This window comes from Pagrus pagrus, assembly GCF_965226575.1.
Source record: "Pagrus pagrus genome assembly, chromosome: 10".
Classification (NCBI taxonomy): Eukaryota; Metazoa; Chordata; class Actinopteri; order Spariformes; family Sparidae; genus Pagrus; species Pagrus pagrus.
Genome location: NC_140194.1, coordinates 13,829,837 through 13,857,834, shown reverse-complemented (window position 1 = coordinate 13,857,834; position 27,998 = coordinate 13,829,837). Strand labels below are relative to the sequence as shown.

At 41.9% G+C, this 27,998-nt stretch overlaps 1 protein-coding gene across 1 annotated transcript; it reads left to right on the top strand.

Moving 5' to 3' along the window:
- The first annotated feature begins 219 nt into the window (after positions 1-219).
- LOC311264527 (LHFPL tetraspan subfamily member 3 protein-like) lies at positions 220-26,956 on the top strand. Its single transcript, XM_084365447.1, has 4 exons — positions 220-1,469; positions 22,291-22,527; positions 24,580-24,608; positions 25,593-26,956. Exons 1-3 carry the CDS (start codon positions 1,043-1,045, stop codon positions 24,594-24,596), a joined length of 681 nt encoding a protein of 226 aa, XP_084221573.1. The 5' UTR covers positions 220-1,042; the 3' UTR covers positions 24,597-24,608; positions 25,593-26,956.
- Positions 26,957-27,998: the final 1,042 nt, after the last annotated feature.

Below are 27,998 nucleotides of genomic sequence, written 5' to 3'. Positions count from 1 at the left end.
CCAACAATAGCTGGTGTCTTTCACCCGAGCGTGACACAAACACACAACAAAAAGCCACTACAGCTGAAGGTGGGAGGAGATCATGGTCTTTTCTTTCTCTTGAGAAATGAGAGTGATCATCACTCAGCTGAAACCTGGGGCCTGAGCGCACACAGTATGTCTTTCTGTTTTTTTCAGGCTGCATGTGCAGTCTCATGAAGTGTTACATAACATGGTGGCAGCAGAGCAGCGCCTGATGAAGCCGAGCAGAGCTGGCTGCGTCTTAAAATGAACGCAGGCGCGGACTGTTGATTTAACAGCATCCTGGGTGCTGATATTTCACTGGGTGTTGACGCAGCGTTGTCCAGAAGGTGTTTTGCGCGTATCGCCCGTGCCCCTCCCTCCCTCCGACTCCCAGCATCACTGGCAGCTCCGGTGATGCTGTCATAAACCGGAGAATAAATTCACGGTTAACGATCTCGAAGGGGGCGTCGTGTTTTCTGAATGGTTTATCACGGTTAGGCTGCGCTCATCTGTAAGTACGGGCCTGTAGCGCGTCGCAGACATAAGACAAGCTGCTTCTCGTGGGCTGCTGCTATTTAGATACATAGGTGCGTTATCATATGCTGTGATAATACATTTCCTTGGTGTTTTTGCGAGGCTTTCCAAGGGCATCAGTGAGCGCCACAGTGCGGCAGCAGCAGCAGCGGCGGCGGCGATGAGCACGTCTGATGGCAGCGCCGAGCAAGTGGGAGGGAACCTGTCTCTGCTACTGTAGTCAGTGAGTTTTCAGAGTTATCGGCCATATCCAGGGTTCAAGCGCTCCTCACGCTGTAGCTCCTCGCTCGGTTCACCGCTTGGCTTTAGGATGCGACGTCATGACTTGATCGCGCCTGACAGATGTTGCTGCGCTGCAGACGCACGGGTGTAGACAGATCCTCCGCCCGTTCTCGCCGCTCCGGGGATGCTTCTGTGAAAAAAACGCTTCGTGTGATAGATGTTCAGTCCTCGCCGTGCGCTCGGGCAGATCGCGACATTCATTTAGTCTTCGGGATTGCGTAAAATGATACCTGGATCTGCCGCATCAATGCTACCGTCTGCAGAAGCTGCGAAATTGTACCAGACCAATTACGTCCGCAACTCCCGTGTCATCGGACTTTTATGGGCCATCTTCACTATCCTGTTCGGCATCGTTAACGTGACCATCTTCTCACAGCCCTATTGGATCGGGGATGGCGTGGATACGCCGCAGGCCGGCTACTTCGGCCTTTTTCACTATTGCGTCGGAGACGGACTCTCCAGAGAGCTGGCCTGCCAGGGCAGCTTCACCGAGTTCGCCGCTATCCCCTCCGGTGCGTTCAAGGCCGCCTCCTTCTTCATTGGAATGTCCATGATGCTGGTTGTCACCTGCATCGGCTGCTTCAGTCTCTTCTTCCTGCTGAGCACCTCCACCGTGTACAAGATCTGTGGCTGGATGCAAGCAGCATCAGGTAAGTGCCTGTCAGTGGCTCCTGATGTGGGGCGCGGGGGGCTGGAAGGGACCTTGAAAGGGGGCTTAGATGATATGTGTTCACAAAATGTAAGCAGGGCAACTTTGATGATCCTCCCAGCTTCTCTAAACACAGGTACAGGTTACATAAATGTCTCTGTAAATGAAAAAATGACATGACGGATCTGATCCAGTGTCTCTGAGGTCTAATGTCTCTCTGATTGGGGTCCTTGGCCCTGACCCTTAATCTCCCAAACACTGGGATGGACTTGATTTTGATTGATCAGTTGATTAGATGAATTAATTGTCAGTGGGAGAGGCCAAAGTGAAGTAAGGCAGACAGTGTGCAAGACCTGTCCATGGTGCTGAAGTGTTGCTGTGGTAATAATGCACCGCAACATTTAATTCACAGTAAACTACTATATTTTTGACTGTTTAAACTACAGGCGCAGCCACGTGTGAAGCATTTCTCAGCTTATCATATTGTATTTCAAAATATCTGGCAAAAATATTATGGATATAAACAAACAATCAGCAACCATCCTTCCTTTCAGAAGCGAAAGGCTCCAATTAGGGATGCACCCATCTGATACGATGGTTATTGGCCTGGTACTGAGCCTAATAAGCCGTTCAGGTGTAGGCCATGAAGTGACCAAACCATAACCAATGCCATTATTGAATTCAAATTGTTTCCTCTGTCATTTTCACAGTTTTCAGTGACCACACAACCCCAGGTCTGTTGTCATCTAAAATATTAAAATGATCACAGTGAGGTGTTGGAGAGCACTGATTTTTGATTCGTGGCAGACACCCTGGGTTGAGGCATTTCTAGTTCCAGTCATTTTGAATGTTGGTGGGTAGCAGCACATTTGTTTTTAACACGAGGAACTAGTTTTGTACTTTAAATGTCGCAATTAAAAAACAACAACTTGTCTGTCAATATGCTAGAAGCAAGAGCGAGAAAGCACAGCCTGCATCAGCGCATCAATACTGCAGAAAATGAGTATTGAAACCCTTTCGAATATTCAGAATCAATATGTATTGATACATCGATACTTTCCACAACACTATTAGGAACATGATATTGTGCCTTTGGAATTAAACCAGTCTTTGCTTTAGAGACATCAGCGCCTTGGTGTTCATGTTCTTCATCATGATGCATCACCACAACCTGGGTGCACATGCATGTAGCTTCAATTAATGAAAAAGCACATATCTCTGCTTATTGCTGGTCAAAAATAATTTATAGCCTCATTTATAACATGTAATCATTTTTTTATCTAAAGTATGATTAAAGCAGGAAACCATGTGTAAGTAGATATTAATAAATCCTTATGTGACGTGGAAAGGATCTTATCGTGAAGCAAAGTGTAGACTTTTGAATTTCCTGCTGGTCATGTCGAGGTATTGCAGTTTGGGAAACATGCGTCCAAGCCTGTGGTCAACTTTGCATGAGCTTCATGAACAATGTGCAGCAGCGTCACACTCCCACACGGCTCGATGGGCTTTGTTGGTCGACCCAGTATTTAGTCCACTAAATAATACTTCAACCTCCTCTACCATCGCTGCGATCTCATCTTCCAAAAAGGTAGATTGTGTCTTTCAGTCCATCATTATTCCTGACTAAACGCTCACTTGTGCAGGAATCATGTAAGTGGAAAGAACGAGGCAGGTGTGGTCATTTTAAAGTTGACTTGAGTTGTATAGATCACATCGTCAGACATGATCTGAAGACTAAGTTCATGTATAAATGCAGACACATTTTTATGAATTAGCTCTATAGTAATACTTTTTTATTTATATCAAAAGCCTGATTCAGACCAATAACAGATGATCAGTTTACAAATGCAACTTTTTTTCTCAGAGACTGAGACCACATGAAATATATTCTTCATTTCATGAAAATGCTGGTGTAACAGCATCTAAAACATTTCGCTACAATGCAGCCAAATACACAGCGATCTGCAGACAACTGGTTTGTGTGAGTGAGTGTTTGTGTGGTGGAGTGGGTGTTAAAATGTTATAGAGGTCAGTGGTTCAGCTGCTGACAGCATTTGTCACTGTAACTGTGTGCTTATGTCATCCAGTGTGAGCGGAGGCCTCCGTCCTCTGAAAGGAGTCCAAGCGTTGCCAAACACAGGTCCGCTCAGCTGCACCAGTGGTCGAAGCAGCCGGCTCCCTGTACGCAAACAAACACGAGTGATGGGGGTTATTTGGACCAGCTCCAGCGCTGTGTGTTACATTCGGGCTGAATTAATGCAATAGGCCTGTCTAATGAGGAGACCGCCGGGCTTTGTGCTTCTGCAGCTAAGAGATGAAAGAGAAAGCCAAGAGGAGAGACCCTGACCATGGCAAGCTGGCACAGGGATGCCTAATGAGCGAGCCCGGCTGCTTAGCACTGTCAAACTTCATTACACTTAGCTGAAGGTTAAACTCGCGCTGCCTTCACTTGCTAGCCCTGCGGAGGACAGGTGGCCCACTGGCGTCTGTAATGGGTACCTTGCTGTCTGCTGATGTTTTGATAGGGAGTAAATCGTCAATATAATGGTGATAAATGACGGGAAAGAAAGTGTGTAGGTGTTTGTGTGTGTTTGCGTGTGTGTGTCTTTAGCTGCTGCTTTCCTCCTTCAAACATGTTGGTTGCACAAATGTACGCCACATTTCATGCCAATTACGCAAACTGAAAGTAAAATCGACACAGTTGGTCAGCCTGAGCGTCAGTCTGTTATATTTCTCGTTGTAAGGCTCTCCATTTGGTGCAGATTTATATATTTATATATGGTACTAGTGTGGTGCTTGTTCAAAACATGCTGTGCTAAAATATAACATACGATGCACTATTTTCCATCAAACTATTCGGCATTACATCAGAATTAAAGCTCCACCTTGAACAAATATTTGCCCGGGGCCAACACTTCAACAACCCAGGCCTGGGAGCACCCAAAGCACCCAAAGCAGTCGTCTGGTCATAAACATTCTGTTTTTACATCTTGAAAGTAGACTCAAATATCAATAAAATACATTTGAAGAGACAAGTGCAGCATAGCGAGGCTTTGCAGTAACAAAATCTCGATTCATATTCGATCAGCGTTGCTGACGTTTGTTTTTTCCTCTCATGTGCCGATCAATTTCTGCAAGAACACCAGCATTTTTCTCGACTTTGATAGTATGAAGACAGTCCTCGAGCACACCACTACCTCTTTATGTTATTAATTTCAAAATAGCTGTATAGTCGTCTGCCTTGACGTAACCACCATGGATTTAGTAGAGCATGGATCTAACATTATCAGTGTTATAAGATAGTGTTGCAAATGTACATGATTTCAGTTCCAATGGCTCTGTTCCTGTAGGCTGTCCAATTGTTGCTGTTCATCAGATTATCTAGTAATGTGAGGGGTTTACAGATCCAGTCTTAAGCCTCCTGAACAGCTCACAGACTCATGAGGCCTGCTCTAATTATATCAAACAATTTAAAATCTGGATGATTGCATCAGCACTTTCCCTGTTTATTCAAAAGTTTTATTAATATTAAATGTGTCTGGTGTCCACATTCGACACAGCACTTCCTCGGGTCCTCGGCAACAAACCTGCCAAGTGTGAAGTAGATCGGATGAAAGATTCTCAAGATATGCCACTAACGCACAAGGTTTCTTGCTTTATAGTTAGTAACAACAGCATATAACAGCACAATGCCTCACTGAGTAGGAGGGCTTTTTAGGTACACTTCTCAATATCAAGGTCATACTATGATTGTCAGCCACGTATATGTAATTTAAGTGATATACAATAAGACACTCCTGCAGCCGCTTTCACAGTTCCCCCTGGGCAGAGGTTAGAAGGTTGTGGATAAACACTTAACAGCATATAAGTCTGTGAGAGCACGCACACATCTCCAGCCATCTCCAGGAGGAGAGCTTTCTGTGAAGCCCAGGTAGGAAGGCTGAATGTTTGATGAGAAAGCAAACCACCAGGACACATTAGATCTCTCAAAATGTCTACCTCAGCCAAACACAGTTGAGTGCAGAAATGCTCCTGCGTCCATCCTGCCCTAGATGGACTTCCATCCCTCTCTTACTTTCCTCACCAGAGCTATTTCCGTCCGTGCATCTGCTCAAGTCCATGGCATGCAGATGTAAGCGTGTGTTTCTTCCGCTGAGCTGAGCACAGCGAGGTACATGATGCACGGGCTCCTTTACCTTATCTCTTTCTGCTACCTTCACACAATTTCACCCTTCTGTGCATCTCGACTCGTTTCACTTGCTCATTCTGACCTCGCCGTATCTCACTTTCCCCTCTCTTTTCATACCTTCTCTTTTCTCTAACCCCACTCTTCTATTTCCCCATCTCTTCTCCTCATAAACTTGCTCCAGTGAGCACAATATACGTGCTGTCCGTTTCTCCCTTTCTGTCCCGTGACTGCAGTTCTTCAGGGGTCTGCATGCCAATTAACTAAGAGGACTTTGAGGTCAATGGTAATTACTTCACCGTTTTATACCCTGTCGACTTTCTCTGTTATTTCAGCTGCCAGACTTTTCTCTATATTTGATGGGATTGTTTCTTCTCAAAAACATATGAGTCATGCGCTTGCAGTCGTAAGCTTTAAGAAAAAGTCAGCAGAACAATTGTGCAGACTGAGGGTGGCCTATTTGGAAAGATACAGACTGGACTGTTTTCAAAGGACTGTATTTACTTACGGCTCAGCTTTCTGTTTTTCCCTTTTTTTTTTTTGCTTATTTTATTATTTGGTCTGTTGTGTTTGTGCGGGCTTGGTGGTTGTTTTTCCTGAACTAATTAAGAGAGAAAATATTTGCTTTAGAATTCGTAGCAAAAATGACAAAATTGCATCCTGGAACATCCTCTGCCTCGTCTTTGAAGTCTTTGGTAGTTAATACTTTGGGGATGATACTTCGGATTGTGCGCAAGCCTGTGCTTTCTGCAGCACTTGCATGGCCTCCTCTGATGATAAGCTGAAGTATAGTTTAATATTATAAACTTGTATCTAATGAGCTGCTGTATTTCAGATGGCTTTTTAATTTAAAACGTTCTGCGCTGATGTCGCGCACACACACACAGAGTTGTAAAATAGACATACTTCTGTGATTGTTTAATGGTGTGAGGGATTCACCCTTTAGTTCATTTTGTGATGATATAAGCTTCATTAGGTTGGTTGAGGATGGAGGAGGTAACCATAATCTTTGAGAGGAATAGTTGAACTTCTGAGGAACAAGCCTTGGAGCCACTGTTATTGTTAATAGTAACACCTGAGCTTTGTCCTACTATGACAAGACGAAAAATCCTCTGTGAAAATACTATTAGTGACTCATGGATGAGATTTTCTTCTGGATGCAGTTTGAAGACATACAAACCTTCAAGATTAGTTCAATTTAGCTCTCGTACTGGATGCAAGCATGCCGGGTTTATTAAATTGTAATTTTTTAGCCAGTTGTGAACAGATTTGTCCGACCATCAGTTCAAAACCCAAACATATTCTGTCACCAATCACATAAGACAATGTCAAGAAAAAATCAAATCCTCACAATTAAAAATGTGTAACCAGCAACACATCCTCATAGGTGAACAACTGAATAGGCCGATTGCCAGTGATTCCCTTAACTTCACAGGGCTACATCCAGTGTTTGAGTAAAGGTAAAGATTAAAGTATCTGATGGTAAATGTACTTCCTGGTAATATATATACTTGAGTATCCACAGTACAAGTAAAAGTACTAATATGTTTAGTCGGTCGACCAATTATTGGCCTATCCAGATCCAATATTCAGCATTTTTCAGGTTATCAGAATCAGTTTTTGATCAAATGAATTAAGTTGTCAAATACATGTAGTGGAGTGGAAGTATAGAGTAGCAGAAAATGGAAATACATGAAATACTAGTACATCAAAATTGTAGTTAAGTACAGTACTTGAGTAAATGTACTTAGATAAATGAGTAACTTCAGGTAAGTAATGTATGTAACCTTCACTTAACTATGTTAGTAAGTTTAAAATAACTCACTGTGGACACGAACAGCAGTCTCCTGGGTCAGTGTCCTGGTTGGTTTTTTTTATCTGACCATCCGTCCCTGACCTCTTCATACTACTTCGCCCGACTTCCCCATTTGCTGCCGTAACACACTGACACTGAATGTATGCAGAAAAGTAAGAAAGGCTCTTGTGGCTGAAATCAGTCAAAATTTGGTTTTAGATAATGATAGATCAACACTTTGAAACCTTAAACCTGTACTGCCTGACAATGGTGAGAAAGGACAGTGGGAAGATCAAGAGAAGACAATAAAGAGACAAAATAACTGTTTGAGAGAGAAGCATGAGGGCTGCGAGACAGAGAGAAGAGACAGAAAACAAATCAGATAACACATCTCAGAGAAGACGTAACAGATCCTTTGGGTCTTCTAGTTCTCTCTCTGTGTGTATCATTATCTGTGTTTCTTTGTGACTGACTCTCACTCCCATGGTCCATTAGCTCCATTGAGAGGTTTGTTCTGAAAGGAGAATTGAGGTCCAGTTTAATGCAGTGGTGGAAAGCGGTGGAGCTCGGCCTGAGAGCAGCTGTCATAGAGCTTTGCTTCTCGCTGCAGCGGGACCAGACTTGTGTGCTCCAGTTCTCCAGAGTTAATGCGGTTAATGAGCACTTTTGTCTGAATATCAGACCTTTAAAAGCAGATTAAAGCTCGACTGAGGAAAAGGCTGATTCTGTTACCTTTGACTTCCTGTGTTTGTGTGTGTACGTGTCACATTGCTTCACAGCAACATTTGTTGTTCATACGGCAGACAGAACAGATCCAGTCACAACAGTCCATCCCTGCCCAGGGCTTAATTAACTTTTTTGTCCACATGCACCTTTGTTGAAAAGCAACTTGAGCTGCCAATCCCAAACAACGTAATGCCATAGCAAAAATTAGCATATAAATTAACAACATTTCTATTAAAATGCACAAAAACAGTTGCCTTGAATTTGATGAAGTGCTGTTAAGCTTTGTCCATAATTGCCTTCATCCCAAAGTTGTAAACAAAACAAACAAGCACATTAGAAGTTTGTCATGTTTGACTGACTTTTGCAGCTTTTCTTTTTTTCTTTTTTTTTTTATCGCACATCCTTGAATGACCTTTTGGATCTTAACTGAATGTCGCACCGAGCGAGTGAACCTGACCAATTTCACACAGCTCTGTGTTTACCCTAAAGATTTAAGTTAATATACCGCTCTATCAATGCCAGTGAATTATTATTTATCCATAGTTCAGTTAACTTCAATTTCGTTTGACTTTGACTGAAGTTCTTTGAAAGACAAAGTTAATGCCGTGAAGGAAAGTTCTTGTCTTTCGAGTTTTTAGAAAATGCAGACACAGCTCCTTGTACTTACACCGCCAATAGATTTGCTTTAACTTAAGATAAGAAGTAAATACTGACCTCAAAGTGTAATGACTAGAACAATGACAACATCGCGTATAGATTGGTTCCCTATAAACATCGTTTCCACACACTATTTGTTCTAACAAAGGGTTGGATTTTCCCGGAAAAACGGAAGGTTGAATTACATCACAAAGGAAGCATGTCTACCATTGCGCAACCAAAACAAGAACAGGCATCGTTCGTGGCCGCTGTCCCCGGCTAATGGTCAAACAACTGGAGTAGCCGTGGAAACTCTACACTGCAACTGAAAAAGAACCAAAAACAAAAAGGGAGAGTGATAGAAACGGCGGTAAAGCAAGAGTGAATAGCACTCTTTGTACATGAGACTGTACAAAACTGTCACTCAGAAGAAATTCTGTATCAGTAAGTTACAAAACATGTCTACTTATTTTACAATCCATAACACTGAGATCGTGGTTTCTAGGTCAAATTGGGATTCTTACAGTAGTTTTTTGCTCCGGCCAGCTAGCAGTGGCTAAGTTGCTAACGCTATCTGTGCTACAGTGGCACAGTGCGACCACAGGGAAAAGGGAAAACAATCAATCCCCGACCATTATCTGACTCTGCAGCTCCTCTCAGCGCAAAGGTGTTTTATTGTTGTTTTAGCTCATTGTTTTGAGTTTTTGCGTCGCACAGCTTTATTGTTGTGTATTATTTTTATATCAAGAAACCTTTTCTTGACTAGGTCTTTGTAACACCTTTCTGTTTGAGTGAATGATTGATGAACACCGTCAAATGGAATGATCTATTTTTCTCTGAATTTACTCTTTCAGGGCCTACGAATACCCTGATTACACCCCTGATCCAATCAATAACTTACCTGTGGCATGTTATTACTATAACTGTGCACCTCCTGCTCCTCCTCTGTCCAGTCTTTGCAGTGTGAATCTGGGAGATTATATGAATGTGAAGTAAACCAACCTGAAACCATCATAAATGCTACACTGGAACATCTAAGCTGCAGCCTGTGATGAAGGTTAATCTTACCTCGGACCTTTTTGTTATTTTACAGCCATCTGTGACAGTTTGAGGCTGCCGGTTATCATCATCATGTTAGAAACAGTCTGATGTGTCCAGTCAGTCGTGCTGCGGCAGCAGCGTACAGAGCAGGGAGTAATGTCTCTCCACAGCACATCAAGTCGGGTACCCAGTGGGGCAGATTTGGTTTAACAAAGATAGAGAAACAACATGGGAGTGGACTGTCTGCTTCTGCATTTGTGCTTTTAACTATGAAGCACTAGTAGAAAGTGGGCTCATATTGATGTTAACATAACAAACAAGACCGACCCGAGAGATTTTGCAGCATCAGAAATATTAATCCTCATCAGAGTTGCTCTCAAATCCTAAATACGCTCCAGAAATGTTTTGGCTCAAATCCACACTAGTTGTCTGGGGTGCATGACAGTGGCAGTCAGGTGGTAAAGACAAGTGACGACAGCTGGTTCCGGATAATTGCAGAGCCGATCTGTATTCTCACTCAGTCTTTTTCAGAGCAGCGCTGAAACTAAATGTGCTGACCCGCAACCTTTTTTGGAATCAAATCAACTGGCTGCACAGCACTGCCTTGTGCACTTATCCACACATGGCACCTTCGCAGCAGGTGGCTCAACATTTAAAGGTGAGATGGGGGTGATCTCTAGAGAACAGACAGATCGTTTCTGCGTGCTTGTCTTGTAACCTGTCTCTCCTCTTTCCCCTCTTTTCATATGCAATCAGACAAACAATCTTGGTTGTTTTTTCCCCCTTTTCCCCCACGACCGCACAGGTAATCTGTTTTCAAATCAACACCCTTCCACTCCTGCGTGCATTTTTGTAATTAAGAAACACATACTGCCAGTTGAACCACCTAATTATAGCCAGCGGGAGGCTTTGGGGAACCATCATCCATGCAGCTCACACTCCTGCTGATCGTGGACAGCGGGAGGAGAGGATGGATGGTGGACAACTACACACACACCATCACACATATTGCACACACACACGCATAATTTACATGCAGATACTGTATCTTTTGTCCGTAATTAAATACCGTCCTTCCAGCACAGTGAGAGATCTGCAGGAATGTCCGTGTGCTGCTGTTTTCGTAATGCATATTTGCTATCATTGAAGAACATCGTGTTTTTTTTTTACTTTAAATCAAACGAATCAATACTGATTAATTAGCCCACACCTTGTGAGTTTGTGTGTAGAGCTGTGGAATACAAACTCTAAATGCCAGCCAAGTCATCAGCATGACTCTCCCTGTGTTTTGTGTCCCTGCAGCCCTGCACGGTGTGGACTATAGATTTGCCTGAGTTAATCCCTGTGATCTCAGATGTGGCCTGGCTCGGGCTGGAGCTCAGGCTGCTGATTTATTCCACGGAGGGAGGGATGAGGTGGGACAGCAAGGACACTGTGACCCATGACAAAACTTTCCATGCTGTTGTGACAATAATGGTCGGAGTGCACGTGTCCCTTTATGACAGTGCTGGAAAGTAACTAAGTACATTTTCTCAGGTGCTGGCTTCAGGTCAACTATGATGTACTTTAATATTTCCATTTTATGCTAATTATACTTCTACTTTAGTTCAGGGGGCAACGTTCAGTAGGCCTATTGTTTGCATGTTAATACATCAGTAACTGGAACAGCACTCCATCAAGGCCAAACAGTCCCTTTTAATTCAATAAAGCCTGACCACTATCAAACTCGACTCTAAATTTTAAACCATCCGTAACTGCTTAACCATAATTTAAGATCACCATATTTTTATTACATACTGCATCAAATTGTAGTCACTCATAGATACCAGCCACCTAAATATGCCTGAGAAAAAAAAAAAAAAAAAAGAAAGGTGAGAAAAACGTACCGGATCCATCCCGTTAACCTGATCCACACCAAAAGTTAATGGGGTCAATTCCTGGTCGAGACCGATCATCCATCCAAGTTTTGTGGAAATCTGTCCAGCAGTTTTTGTGTAATCCTGCTGATAAACCAACCAACCAACAAACAAACAAACAAACATGTAAATATGTCAATGACGGGGGGCATTCTGCATGATAAGCACCGACTTTTACTGAAATACTGCATACTTCTTCCAACACTACATATGCAAAAAATGCTGAAATACAATAAAATGAATTTCTTTCGGCTGCAGTAGCCTAAATCAGTCTAGTCCTGGAGCACTATTGCTCGAAAGTGGTGGCTGGAGGGTGCATTGATGCAATCTTGTACTTTTAATTTCATTAAATTTTTAACTTTGCTACTTCCACATAAAATGCCGTTGTAACTCTCAGTCTGTCCTGTTGAAAATGTTAACTGTTGACTTGGAGAGCACATTCCAACCAAAGCCGTGGCTCTTTGCCGTCCTCGCTCCTGAACTGGTGGTCTAGTCTGTATTTTTTCGCAGAGAATTCAGAGGTCTCTTTTGATCAGCGTTGCCCTTGCCAATCCTTATCCTCTGTGGAGGTACAGGCTGCATCTGAACCTGTTACATAAGCCCTCCACCCCAGCCTGACTCCCTCCTGCTTTGCTCACTGCGGTTTACTCTGCACTCATCCCTCAACTCCTCTCCCCCTCCCTCCAGCCTGCAGCTCCGCATCCCCACTTCTGCTTTAACCTGAAGTGCTACATTTATTATAGAGGCACATGTCTCACCCCTGTGTCAACCTTCACTTGAGTGTAGTCACTCGATAATTTCACCGTGAGTACACCGTGTCCCTCTCTCATGTCCAGCTTCATCTGTAGGCGACCTGCTCTCCTTTGTAATACCAACTTCAATCAATGTGTAATAATGAGGCGCCGTCTCACCGGATGGTTTGTGTGGAAATTAGGAGTCAGAGCACACACGCCGTCTGAATATGCAGCAATTGGCCAAAGTTGGCAGGATTAAAGAAAAGCTTTGAAAGATGAGAAGTCACTGATCATTAACTCCAAGGAGACAATGAGATAGACAGACAGATAGACAGATAGATAGATAGATAGATAGATAGATAGATAGATAGATAGATAAATAGATAGATCACTAGTTACTAAGAAATTAGGAAGAACTTTACACAGAAACTTAGGCCAACGGATTGACAAAGAGCTGGTGCAACCCACTCGAGTTTCTTGTTTAACTGATCAACTCACTGGACGATTCAGGTTCACTCACGTGTGGGTGGTGATTGAGACATTTCATCCTTTTCATCCTCTCCTGTTGGATACAGAAGTGTCTTTTTCAGTCTCTTTTGGGTCCGTACATCAGGTTTGTTCTGATGCTGCACTCGAAATGATACTTAGATCTCCTTCTAGTTGAGTTTTATTCCCTGTTGTAAAAGTCAGAGCGCTTCCTGCAGCCTACAGGTGCACTATAATATGCAATACACACATGTGGGAAGCTTATTGGCAGCATAGCAAGGCAGTTAAAAAGTTTTTTTAAGTCTTGTACCGGCACAGAACAGAGACGATTTGATGAAATAAGCCAGTTCTTCCTCCTTCTAATCTTTTGAATTGAATCGGTAGGTGAGCTTTGGGCATTATGTGCTCATTGTGCAGAAAATTGCTGAAGATGTTGACGGAACGGGATCCAGAGGATGCCTGCAGCTCCTTGCTCACCCTCTAGCAACCAGCGAGTTTTGCCAGCAACTCAAGCAGAAATAGATTTGGACTGTAGACAGCTCATCTCAAGAAGCATGTTCCTCATCTTCCAGGGGAGATAGCTGGAGTCAGTTTTCAAAAGTTTGCCTTGCTCCACTTTCCACTGTATCGTTGACACTTTGGAAGTATTTCTTTTGGAGAACTGTTTAAAATGTGTGTCCAGCCAGCTGTCAAAACAAATGTTCATCTCCTGTCCATGCTGTGTGAAACTATGAAACTCTAACTTCTATAGGCCTTTTTTTCTCAATCGTTTTTCTCTAACACAATAAACAGTTTCAATCATAGCATCTCCACATTCATAACTCTCTATCTCCACCCCATAAACCTGGACCATGAAGCGGACTTAATTGGTGACACATTTTCACACTCCATTAAGTCCCACTATATAGATCATGCACTCTTAATATAATGGCCCTATTCCTCTGGCAATTATGGCATATCATTGTCATAGTCCTAGGCTATCTTTCTTCGGTAGTCATTCACTCATCTTTGGAGCCAGAGAGAATTCGTAATTGTCCGGCCTGAAGAGGGGGTTGATGCTGCCCACAATCTGTTAAGAGTCTGCAATGGCCTTCGGAAAGATTAGATTAATCAGTCTTATTGTACACCCTCATCACATGACCACATAATGCTAACAGAAAGCCTTGTAGCTAATGAGGGAACCATATTTTGTTTAGTATTGAGTTATGAGAGTTATATGAGGAAGGCTAATCACAGGAATCTGGAAAGTAAATTGGACAAATGCAGTCAGGAACCACGGATTAAACCCTGCAAAATGCAAATGGAAGAATACCCGCAAAAAACCTGGGAGCTTATAGAGGGAAGTATGTGGAGTAGAGGATCAAACGGACAGCATCCCTTGGTGGCAGAGTTAGATGAAAGAAGTCAGACTTTCACAAGCTGAAAATGTGAATTGAAATCCTTTTGGATTGTGGCAGACATTCATATTCAGTCCCAGAAAATACTGCATATAATATCTAAGCCGACAGTATACCAGAGTGCAGCCTTTCAAGGAAAAGCAACACATAACTAACCTTTAAATACAGGGTAGAGCTCCACCACCACCAGAATTCAAAACACACAAATAGAACAAGCAATCACTCCTAAATGGATTACAGTCAAACCAATACTGGATTTTCGGGCCTGATGCTGATATGATATTAGGGACTACAGAAATTCCGGTATCAATATATTGGTTGATGCTCTTATAAATACTGAATACATACATAAACACACCTCCCTCAAATGTAGCTGACAGAGATATATATTATATTATCTTATATTATTAAGATATTATTGTTCAAAATGGTGTCAGCGCGCCAAAATAGTAAACCTAACCCAGAATTTGATAATTAATATTCATCTCCAGCATCTTTTTTTCTACTAAATGTATTGTAAAAAAAGAAAAAAGAAAAAAAAAAGAAATCTGCTCTCATATCTGCACACATCATAAAATATACCCCAATACCAAACTATCTTTAATAAGCCAGTATGGGCCAATAATATCAGCCAAACTAAATATTAGTCAGGCTATTAAATCGATGACAGGCCATTTAATACACAGACTGACAGTAAGCTAAATCTTTTCTGCTTACTATAGGCCAGGTGATACAAATTATTTTTAAAGCTTGAGTATATATATATTTTTATAAATCTCATATCTGCTATGAAACACAAAGGCAAAACTGGTGATTATGAATTAAGCACAACAAAATCTGATTTGACATCTTTGAAGGAGAGAATTTTTAACTTAATACGGTGTGTGAATACTCCCGCATAAGATCAAACAATCCCAACAGCGGCTTGTCGGAGCATTACAGGAGAAATATCAACATCAATATCAAAACAACAACAGCAACAGTCGTTAGGACAAACACTGAGCAGCTCGCTGGAGAGACTTGACTTCAACAGAGCTCTTCAACAGAAGCTATTTACAGATTAAGTTAAGGAGGATTTTCTCTTCCTCTTAGATAAAAATGAATACCAGTCTCCTCCGAAGTTAAGACTGCTTCCATTCTTAGGCTGACTTTCCATTAAACCATAAGTTCACCCAAAAGTGAAGATTAAGTCAAAATCTACTCACCGTCAAGCAGATGGATAGTCCACAAAAAATATCGGCATGATAATGACTGAATTTTCATTTTTGAGTGAACTTCTCCTTCAAAGCAGTGGTTTAAACGCACGCCACAATCAACCTGTAGAGAGAATAAAAAGGTAGACTGCTTTATTTTCACCCCCAGTCATTGTATGATCCTACAATCAAATCATAAGCACAAATTGCTTTGGCAGTATCTTATTTGTTGGTGCATTTAAGTGCTAACAGGAAACAGGAAACTTAAAAAAAAAGGCCTGCAGAAATGTAAAACACACGCAGTCTGACGTCAAACCATTACAACATGCAGAAGTAACCATTTGGTCCTTGAAACTTTAGGCTATTGCTACCGCTCCCACCTCTCTCCCACAACGTGGTGTTTGGGCTGCTTGTCTCCAGTCTCAGCAGCGTGAGTCATTCGAGCACCGAGCCACACTGTCACACTGTGCCTCAGCACTGGCAGGAATCTCACTCTGCCCGAGGCTTAATTCTGAGAACGGCAACACAGACAACAAGCATCAGGGATGAGCAATGCTTTTTAGGGGTTGTAGATCACATTACTGGCCAATGAATAACAATCACAAGCTGTTATTTTGTTCTTTTTGGATGTGAGTAATAACGTTACTGTCTTTTCGTATCTCCTCCTGTGGAGCTTCCTGTCCGCTGCTTTCCGCAAGAACGAGCACAAAAGAAGGAACCCTTTGAACTAAACTAGTGAGATTTTGTCCACATTCAGGTCACAGTTTCACCTGTGGGAGTGCAACACGAACTGTAACATTGAAGCAAACCCACCTATGCATATTCATGGGGAGCCCCACTGGGATAAACACTCAGAGCTGTTTCTCAGAGCGTCTGTGCCGCTTTTTTGACTTTTAGTCTTTACCTTAAATGCCACTTTGCCAGCCGCTGGCTCATTCACCAGTTCAGTAAACACACACTCTCTTATTCATCAGCACCGAGATGTGTCACTGCGAGAAGAAATTACAAAATGATCTTCAGCGCTGAGCCACTGTGTACGATTTACAGAGAGAGTGAGCAATGTAAAGGTTAATTTATGTTCAACACTAGATACGGACAGAGCCTTTTGTCTATGCTCTGTTCATTTTTCTCTGTATTTCCGCACGTTCTTTGAAAGCTTACAGATACGGACCAACGAAGCAGTACCTCTGGCAGTTGTGGGGGGCAGTGTAGCAAATAATTAACAAGACACAACCACAGGACAAGAGGAAGAAGTTTTAAAAATGGCTGAACTTTTTGAGGAGACGTTATGCGAGTTGGTGAGAAGTTTTAAACATTTGCGTGCTGTTATGAACAGCTAGAAGGAGATCGGACGTCGTCGAAGGAAAAGTAGAGGTCGGCGTGAGACCGATTTGACTCTGAGCAGCGCCCTCTGGTGGTTGCAGTACACAGTATGTGTGTGTGCGGAAGAACTGGATCCATATGAAGTGTGAGATAGAGCAGGTCGGGATGTGTGTGTGCATAATTTAGTTTGTCACAGCTATTTAAATGAGGTGAGGAGAAAAAAGACCGTGGGAGTTAAAAAATGTGAATCGCGTTTCATGGCTGCTTAGATGTGCTGCAGATGTGTAAATGATGTTGATTTAGAGAGAGCAGGAAATACAAACCACTGTGTATTCCCATCTGCCACGCGGCGCAATCGATGACACGCCGAAACACTGAAAACATGAGTCAGATTAAACCCTATAGTCTTTGGAAGGCAGTCGACGGTATAAGTGCTTTATTTTTTTCTTTGTCTGCAAACCAGGAACGAAAATCCAATCAAGCCGCTGCCTTGGAGGTCACATAGGACCTCCAGTCACCTACACTGCTCGCAAGTGACACACAGAGATTATATGAGGCAATGGGATCCTTTCAGTATCGATGGGATTTAGTCGTCTTTTTGGCGGAAGATGAGCCAGCGTGCTTCTGACAAATCTACCGCCATCATATCGTTCTGCGCCGACTGCTCACACCTAATCTGCCCTACCTACAGTCTCTTACATAAGCAGCCAACAACCATTTCTCAGTCCAGTTTTTCCACTCTGCATGATCCCGCTGTTCCCAGGGAGAGAAAAGAGACAAACACAGAGAGGTGTACGTGTGAGGTGGAGACAAAAAGGAGTAAACGCTGAGAATAGCTGCGCCGAGGGGGGCTCCAGCATATGGTAGCCAGTGCTCATGACGTTGGCGCGGTGCTGGGTACTTGCTGGCGGCCACACACGGGGCACCCTACACACCCTACACGGGCTCTGTCTCTCGCCACCTCTGTTTTATTTTCTCCCCGCCTCGCCCTACCTCATAATCCGTCTCTCCCTCTCTGCGCCTGTCTGCCGCTCCTCTCCTCCTGCCGTCTCTGGAGAGCACGGAGAAGGGCAAAGCTGAAAGGGGAAGGATAATGGCGTCGGTTAATATCTCGTCTCCACTCTGACTGACAGCTGTGTTCTGTCAGGTGTGCTGTTATTTCTGTTGCCAGGGTTTGAAGCACGCCGCTTATTACCGCAGCGGTGCAGAGCGAGCGGGTGAAGCCAACAGATACCAGACGATAATTAGATCATGTTTTTTGGACTTTACTTTTAGTTCCCCTACAGTATGATAGTTGTAAGTAGCTATAAAGTCATTTGCCGTCTTTAACTTCTCATTTGAAGATATATTTTGTTATTACAGCTGTTTTGTACAACAGCTTTCACTTATTATGTTTAGTTTTTAGGCATTAACAAATACATTAATAAACACATATCTGCATACATCCACATTATAATGTGTTATAAACCAGTTGTTAAGCATTTATACACTGATTATACACAACACACGGTTTTGCTGCGAAGCTCCAGGGATGTTTTGCGGACTACGAAACCTGACTTTCTATCGACATGGGGGTGAGGAGATAATGACTGAATTTTCATTTTCGGGTGAACTTATCCTTTAATAATAAGCCTGAGGACTGCCACTAACAATTTCTTTCATTATCAATTCTTTGTTGGTTAATTTTGTTGTTTTCCTATAATTCAAGTCAGTCCGATTATAATGGGAACTAAATAAATACAAAAAACATGATGTTGTTTGGTTGTGTTTTGTTGTTGTTGTTGTTGTTGTTGTTGCTGTTTAACTCAATTTGAATTCAAAATTGACATGATGATGCTTTGTTATGTTCTGCCTGTTATCCGTGGTAAAAAAAAAAAAAAACACAATGCAATAAAATTGGCCGTCAGTGCCGCTAACACTAGTCTCTCTCATCAATCTCAATATCTCTAACTCTATTTAGTATTGATTTGGATATTGCATCTGTGTTAATTTGTCTCAATACATCCCTAATGGCATTTGCATTAATGCACCGTATCATATTTATTTGAAATCGCTTCCTTCGGTAATATTAAAATGAGTGCACTCTGTAAGGTATTTTATCTTTCCTCTGTGAATTTTGATTAAGCTGCTCATTATGTAAGTGGTGTTATGGATTAGTTGACTCCAGGCTTACTGTTACAGTGTATGGAGGGGACATGTGCTCCTCCTATAACCACAAGCTGTTTCTGGGAACAGGAGCGGCATATGTGGCACCCTCTGTTGGTATGATCCTCGCCAGTGCATCCCTCAGAGATGTTCATCTGCAGAGGCAGGCTTTGGAGGAGATATTTTACAGTGTTAAGTAGCAACCGTGACAGATATTTTACTGCTCGTGTATCACTTGTTCTCTTCTCCCTCCCCTGATGCTATCAGTATTTGTCAGTGTACTCCTCTTTTGTTCGTCTTCTTCCTGGACCCTCTTTCTCTCTCACCTGCTCCACAGCTCTGTGCGCCTCTTCTCTCCCTCCTGAGCCTCAATGTAATATTCATGACGGCGCTGAATCGAGCCAAATGTGTGCAGGAGACACCCAGAAGGATCTGGAAAAGCTTTTGTTACCTTTGTAGTAAATGCATCATGAGGTGGAGAGAGAATAGTGATGTGTATCGACTCGTAGAATTTCAAATGGTTTTTGATCCTCCGTGGCACGGCTTCTGTTAAGTGAAACCTGGTAAATAAACTCCCATGATATACATAGCATTCCTGCAGTTCATTCACTCATATCAATGCACCACAGTTTTGCGATCGCCCTTTCTCCAAACCACAAATGGAGGAGCACCCAGAGAATGTGTAGACAGCTTTCCCCTCACTGTTGCCACATGACAGCTGGCTGATGAGTTCAGCTTTCAGCATCGTCTCAGGATGGACAGCTCCCTTTAACGGAGCAAATGTGATGTTATATTTGTAGTAACCTTTACATTGTTTTACTTCAGTTCAAGTCATACTATTTCTCTTTTTCATGTTTTATAAGCAGCATGAATAAATAAAGCAATAAGCCCTTCTCACCCCAACAAGTCTGAATATGCAAGTGTCCTCGCTGTAAAAGAAAGCCCACAAAGCCCTGCACAAAACACACCAACCCTAGGGACAACATGCACAATTATTTTTCAAGATGGCCTCAAGACATTAAACAAAAGGCTACACTGACACTCTGGGTTGGTAGCTCGGCCGGCCACCAACCCACAATACGTGACGACCTGGGAAAAGGACTCAAGAATGAACTATCTAACAAACTGCACCTCTAAAAGAAAAACTACATTATTGCAAACTAGACACACAATTAACTGATCTTCCAAGCTACTATTTGTTTTTGGGTTTGGGCTGTAAACACAGAGTCTGACATACAGAATACATTTTGTGTCTCCTCCAAGGACATACAGAGGCAGCGTTTTCTCCTTTCTTCTGCACTGACTGCATCAAACTCCTCCTCTGGGGTATCTGCAGAGGAGTGCAACTATCGTTATAGTGTTAACTGTTTCTTCAAACAGCTTATAGTGCTGGACAAACCAGAAAGTCAGACACCGAGGAAAACATTCTGTGTTTTTCATGTCGAGGTGTTAGAGATGTTCTTGTTTCAGCCAATTTAAAGAAAGAATGAAAGGTGCTTTCAGGGACATTGGAGACTTGTTAGGAAGTGGTAGACAGGCAGACAGATGTGATGCAGGCGGAAGTGAACCTGTTCACTGTCTGCTCTAGCTGGTCACAATGTACGTCAAGGAGCTGAATCATGTCGGCTCCAGATGACATTTGACAGACTGTGACGCTATACTGTATTCAGCCTTCACGTGGGCTGAGCGGCATACGTCCTAGCGATGCCCTATCACAACCTATCACTGTCAAGTTAAGTCTTCCTTGAGTGTGAAGGGTCCGTCTCTTGATTCAGTGGCTAATCATTCATAAAACCAGAGCTGTTAATCACATGTTGTTTGCTCAGCGATGTAAAGGGATATTTTCTGTGCCATAAAAATGTAATGAAAATGAAATAAAATAATTCACTGCAGTTCCCCTCTATCTGTCTGAGTAAGTACCTGAGTACTCGCTCTGTGAATCTCTGTGTGCATAGGAATTTGTTATGACAGTTAAAGCCCTGGGGGGAGGTGGTGGAGGAGACGAGGGTACGCAGTTTGTCTGCCTCGTACTCACTTGCTCTCTCCGAAACATCTCAACACCCCCTGATGTCTTTCAGCACTATGAAAGACTGCAGCACTACTGTAACAAACTGCAGTGTGTGTGCACTTTAACGCGCGTGTGTGGGCAGCTTGTGTATGCATACGAGAAGAGAGCATATTGTTCTCATTTTGGTTTGTAAGAAAAGACATTGAAACTTAAGTTATGTACGCATACATTTATGTTAAAAGGTATGCAAATAAAGCAGCGTGCAGGTCGTCAGAAATGCAGATTACATGGTTAGCAAACTCAAATAATGTTCAAAAGCCTCAACCTTAAAACACAAACAAGCAGCATTCAGGGAGGAGGCACTGCAAGAAAGTGTTTTGGGGTTAAAGAAGTGGGGTGTATGTTTTATTATTAATGTGCAATGCACTCCGGATAATTGTGCAGTCAGCTTCTTTTTCCAGGCCTAATGCTGTGCTGCTGCAACACCGCCTCAGAGGAGAGCCTCATCCAAATTGAAGATGAGAGAGATTTTTTACCCCATGGGCAAAAGATGAGAATGAGGAGTGCTTAGTTAAAATCCAAAGAGGAAGAAAAAAAGAAAAAAAAAAGCTGCAAGACAGTGCACAGGCTTTGGTTTTTCTTGTGCCGTTCTGCCGCAGCATCACCTCAGAGAAGAAGCTCTTTCAAACCGAAGATGAGAGAGATCTTTAGCCTTCGGGCAACAACTGAGAATGAGGAGCAGCCAGTTAAAATAACAAATGAATAATATCACCGCTATTTAAAATCCGAGAGGGAGAGAAAGAGAGGCGTTGAAGTTGTGTAACAAAAAAAAAGTGAAGTACGTGAATGTGAGGAAATACGTTTCACATTGTCAGAGGCGTTACTACACTCCGAATCTCTCGCTGCAATTGTGTCCGGCTATGACTGTTGCTGTGTTTGTTTACTGCTGTTTTAACTGCTCCTCCACTGGCACTCATTGTGTCTAGACACTTATTCCCCGCCTCAGGGAGGGAATGAAAATCAATGTGATAAATGTAATAGAGGCACGGCAAAATCTCCAGAGAGAGAGAATGTAAGGGTTCAGATTTTTAAAGCACTTGAAATGATTCTTTATCATTTCCCCACAAAATCTCATTATCCCTGGCCTCATTTATTACACTGCACTTTTGCCTCAAACTCGTTTTTTGTTCTGCTTATATCTTTTGTTCCATTCTTCCCCTCTCTGCCCCTCGCTAGGAGTCTGTCTGGTGCTCGGTTGTATGATCTATCCTGATGGCTGGGACAGTGATGAGGTCCGGCGGATGTGCGGCGAACAGACGGACAAATACAGCCTGGGGGCCTGCTCAGTGCGTTGGGCATACATCTTGGCTATCATGGGCATCCTGGACGCTCTCATCCTCTCCTTCCTGGCCTTCGTCCTGGGGAACCGGCAGGATGGACTCATGACAGAAGAGTTGCTGGCTGAGAGCAAGGGTGAGAATCTGCAAATCTATAAATGTGATATTTTATCGATATCCTTTGGGAAATTATAAAAAAAAGTATATATTTTTATTTTGGGAGTTGATTCATTGAATTGTTAAACATTTCTCCACAATCATCACATGTACAGCAATTGCATCAAATAATAGAAAACTGATTTCCCTAAATTTCCATTTATTTTAAACCCCAAATTGAGTTATAAATCTCTTTTTGTTTTGGCCAAGTGGAACCAGACAAATTGCTCTAAAAGTGCGCTCGCAATGCAATTTGTGCTATAGTGGTCTGGCAAAGCATGCACTTAAAATAAATGAGAATACTTTAAATTTCGCTTTAAGAATAGACTCCTCGTTAATCACAAACCATGTGACTTTCCACCCGGACTGAAAATAGAAAGTGTGCACTCATTAGGGTTGTGATAAAACACACGCGAGTCTGGCAAACAGATTACATGAGCTGAATTCAAAAAAAAGGATCACATTCTGTACGCTCTTGTATCTAAAGCCAAAGTTTTGATGTAATGAGCCTTTGAGGCAGCCAGACTAAATTTAGGAAGCTATAAATGAATTTGAACATAACCATAAGAGCTGCATGAGCCTGCTTTTGGGTTTCATATGCTAAAAAATGGCAACCACGTGCAACCATTTTGCCCTTCTTTGTCCACACTTCCTGCTCTTGACGTATTTTGAGTATAGTCATGATTGTGTTCTCTTCTGAAAGGGAACTATATAAAACAAGTGATAGTGATCAGTCAGTGATCAATATAATAACAGAATGACAATGTATATTTTGTCAACATTGAGTAAGGAGTCAGCTGGATACCATCTCAAAAAAAATGACAAGCCTACTTCCTGGTCTTCTGCCTATTAAGGAGTGTTAAAAGAGACATGTAATGCTCATTTTCAGGTTCATAATTTTATTTTAGGTCACTACTAGAATAGGTCCACATGCTTTAAGGCTCAAAAAACAGTTTTCTCATACTGTACAGTGCTGCAGCACTGTATTGTTTTAGCTCCTGTCTCTTTTAAGGATCTCCTCCCATTGGTCTCCTCTGATTGGTCAGCTCACACATGCCTGACCTAGTACCGCTAACAAACACACAGCAGCCTTGTATACTATGGTGATGTAGTGAGATGTCACAAAGTGACGGAATGAAAGGCGAGACTACTGACGAGTTGTTTCAGGAACAGTGTTTTCTGAGGGAGAGAGGAGCTTCTGTTGGTGTGGACTTTCAAGATCTTTCACATGCACAGGAACCTATATTAACCACTGAAGGGAAAAAATGAAAGCACAGTAGGTCTCCTTTAATATTCTGCTCCTTATTAAATATACAGCACAATGATCCAAAGACAGTAGGAGTATCTGTCCTTACCAACATCAAACCTCACTTTCCCTCCAAAGATATATAAGGGATGCAATGATTTAGTCATGGAAATGGCCTGGCCTATAGACTGGTGTCCATGCATATGTAATTCTGTATCACAGGTCTACACAGTGATTTACTGTGAAAAGGCCTGGGTGCAGGTATGTCTCCCAGTGGGAAATGGGATTAGCATGTCCTTGCCCCGTAGTTTGCAATGGAACTAGACAGGCATGGGCAACCAATAACCCATTAAACAGAAGTGGGGAGAAAGGATGAGCGTGGAGGAGAGTCATGTAGATGATCTTTAGTCTCTAAGCTCAAACTTCAGTGACCTTCAAATGACAAATAGACAATAATGAAACATCCATCTATCGACAATGTCATTGAGGAGGAAACTTGAATGGGATTATCAGTAACGTCATCGGTCAATGAGCAGCCTCGCTCTGCAGCCTGATGATGTACCATTCCTTAGTATCCAATTATGAATAATTCATAGCAGCTCACTAGTCTCTTTTCCATTTAGCTCATCCCTGCTGCCATCTACTGGTGTTTGTGTGTAATACACACACATGCTGAAGGGATGCATGGACTTGACAAAGTGTGAACATGAGAGTCTATTAATAGCATGACCTTGAGAACCATGTTGTACCATTTCTTTATTTTTCTATGTGTTTCTGTGTTTGCAGAGGGAGGCAACGCCTAACCAAATCTTTAGGTAAGAACAAAATATACATACATCTTGAAATATATACACATGTCATAAACAAGCCATCATTACTGCATCCAAGCATGCATGTGATCTGTTTGTTCTTTAATAATGTATAGCCATGAAATGTCCTCTTGTCCTCGTGTGCTGTACAACAGTGTCAATTCGTTGTAAATAGATTTTTCAGAGCATGAACACTCTTCCTCAATCTTTGCCTCCTGTAGATCCTTAAATTAAGTAAACATAGCAATAATACACAATCACATAAATAACATCTTCATTCATGAAGTCTCTAGTACCTATAACTATCAAGTAAATGCAGTGGAATGTAGCATAAAAACTGTGAGAGTGAAAAGTACCTCAATATCAGTGGTCAAAGAAGTACTCTGATTCTGACTCTGAAGTAAAAGCCCTAATCCAAATATTTATTACAATCTAAAGTAAAAGTATGACCCATATTAGCAAAAGCATTTTACTGTTTAAGGGGTATTCTCTTGATTTGACATTTTCAGGTTAAATCAATTGCCACAGTTGTCAAGATGCCATCTGTGCAGGCTAACAAGTAATAAAATGAAACTTGTTTTCTCGTGACAACTGGCTGATTATCTTAGAATCTCAAAATAATGAAGCTTTTTTTAACTTGAGATAAGGAAGCAATGATCTTGTCATGTAGGAATAACGACATTGATTGGCAAATAATTGCAAGCACCGCCATTCTTTGCTTCCACAAAAAGGTTGTGAGCCACTGGTTTAATCTTAAACAATGCATGCATTTCCCATGGTCATGTGTTTTTTTGTTGTTTGTTTTTGTGCCAAAGCTTAATCTAAAAATCACTATAGCTGTCAAATGAAAGAAGGGGTTGTGTACAAGTACAAATTTTAAGTTACATAAAATGGAAATACACAAAAAATACAGTACTTGCTTACTTAGTTACTTTCCACCACTGTCATCAGCTCTTACAAACACAGTTTCTTTGGTTTTCTTTTTTTCAGATTCCTGAATTTCCATGTGTCTGTTTTCATGAAGTCCCTCAACATCATCTTAAAGGAGGGAGGCAAATTAATGTCTCTGAAGTAGAGGAACACGATGGATCCAGCCAGCCTGCCTGTCACATCTACCTGCCAACAGCCCAGTGTAACCTACCCTTGAAGTCCATCCATCTTGCTTGCAGTCCCTAAACCACCATCCCCAGCACTTAGATGGAGCCCAACGCACTTTCATCCCAGTGTGTCTACAGAGCTAACCCTCGCACAACATCGCATAGACCACGACAGGGGCAGAGACTGTTATCCTATTAAGACGTATATGGACTACCCACTACCTACCTGAGAAGGCACAGGGTTGACATTGAACACCTGCAGTACGAGCACAGACACAAACACACATACACACACACATGCACAAACACAACTCTGTAACACACGCACACACAGAACATACATCGACAAACTCTGTAATTACAAGTATTATACTATGTTAACACTTAGCCGTGTGTACCACCGTCAGAATGTGTGTGTCATGTTTTATTTGTGAAAAGAGAAAACGGCTCATTTTCAGATAATTGATGTAAATCTATTGTGTTTCATATTGTAAGGTTTGACAATGAAATGGAAGTTTTAGTTTCTTCTTCTTTGCTCATATGCCCCCTTTGTTCCTCTTCATTTACTAGAAAAAAGACATTTAAGACTGTTTTATAAGAATATTATCATCCAAAAGAGAAAAAACTTGTATTACAAAGTATGTACAGTGAATATTAAAGATGTTCTAAGAATTTTACCTAAATCCACTCAATGCCCTGCTAGCTAACTTTGCACAGCGCTTCAGTTTGAGAAGAAATCTAATATTTTATAGTCTGTGGTATCTACACTGTGATGGGGGCTACTAGGACTGTGTGCTGCAGGACTCATAGCTGCTGTGTGAATGTGTGTGCGTGCAGGGAAGTCTGTGAGTGCGAGTGCATGCACATATGTGAGCGTGTGTGCAAGTGTGTTGTTGGGCCGGTGAACCAATATGCCAGCCTCACACACACTTGTCCTGTTGTGTAGCTAAATCTGTCTCTGTCTTTGTCTCCAGCTCTCTCTTTCTGTTTCTGACTCCCTTACTGGCTTTGTTTTGTTGGGACATACAGGGTAACATGATGGAGTATTGTGTACAGTGACTGGTGTGCCTGAGGAGTGAACTGCAGTGGTAATGGATTAGGAAGGCCTGTCCCAGCCTCACCTGTCGATATTGTGTAAATAGATATTCTATAGATACCAAACAATTAGCAAACATGGAGGAGATTAACTTAGATCAATTTAAGAGATTCCTTTAAGAATATATGAACACTTAATAAAGGTTTTCACTGTAAAACTCTGTTGTGATTTTTTTTTTGTTCATGATTTTTTTTTAAAAAGCAGTATTATATCAATTTTACACATAATGATTATGGTTAGTACTACTTGGCCTGTGAACAGTTGCATAATATCTTCTTGTGGATTTGGAGGGGGCATGGATCCAAAAAGGAAAGATATGGATACAGTGTTGGAGGCGGAGCCCCGTTTATTCCTAATAAATAAAATGCTGCCGCATGAAGCCAAAAGAAGTTTGACCTCCTGGGTGTAAAATGACATGGATCTTCCTCATAGCTTCCACATCGTGTGCAAGTTTGCACACTTGAGACTTCAAGTCGAGCAGCTAACTTCTGGTTAAAACTTTAATAAAATCATTTAATAATACAGCTCTGCTAGACGTACCAAATCTGACTGAATGGCATTAAAAAATGTATCCAGCATTTTCCAGTGGGAATAGTCTTTTTGGGTCAGTGTGCAGATACATTGTAATTACACAGTTTGACCACTATGTGCTGTTCCTGGGGGCTTGGAACTGAGCTCTGAGAAGAGGGTTTAAAAAGAGATTGAGCTGCACTATGGGAACTGTAGGATCTTGTGGTTTCAATATACTATAGGCACTAAATGTCAACCTGTTTTTCTGTCTCTAACAAGTTCTCTCACTTTATGGATGTGCTTTACAAAATTGCTGGAGTGCCCCTTTAAAAGGCCAAATATGGTCATTGGGTAGGACATTTGACAGTTATTAAAAACAGGTCACTTGGAGCAATTGGTCACAATACACAAAACAGCTGTATATTTACTATAATTATGAATACTGAGTTTATAAGGACTATATCTTAATGAAGAACGTTTTCTGAAGAGTTTGTTTTTCTTTCACGTCAGCATACATTACATTCTGCTGTGTTAATGCAGGGTAAATTCAATAAAAGAATCCCAACTCAAGGTTTACTTTTAATCACAGCAATCAATTGTATCATATTCATCATCAATGGATGGACTTTGCTCAGACAGATCTGTTGCAAGCTCATTTATCTGCTGCCAAAGACCACATTATACAGTTAAAAG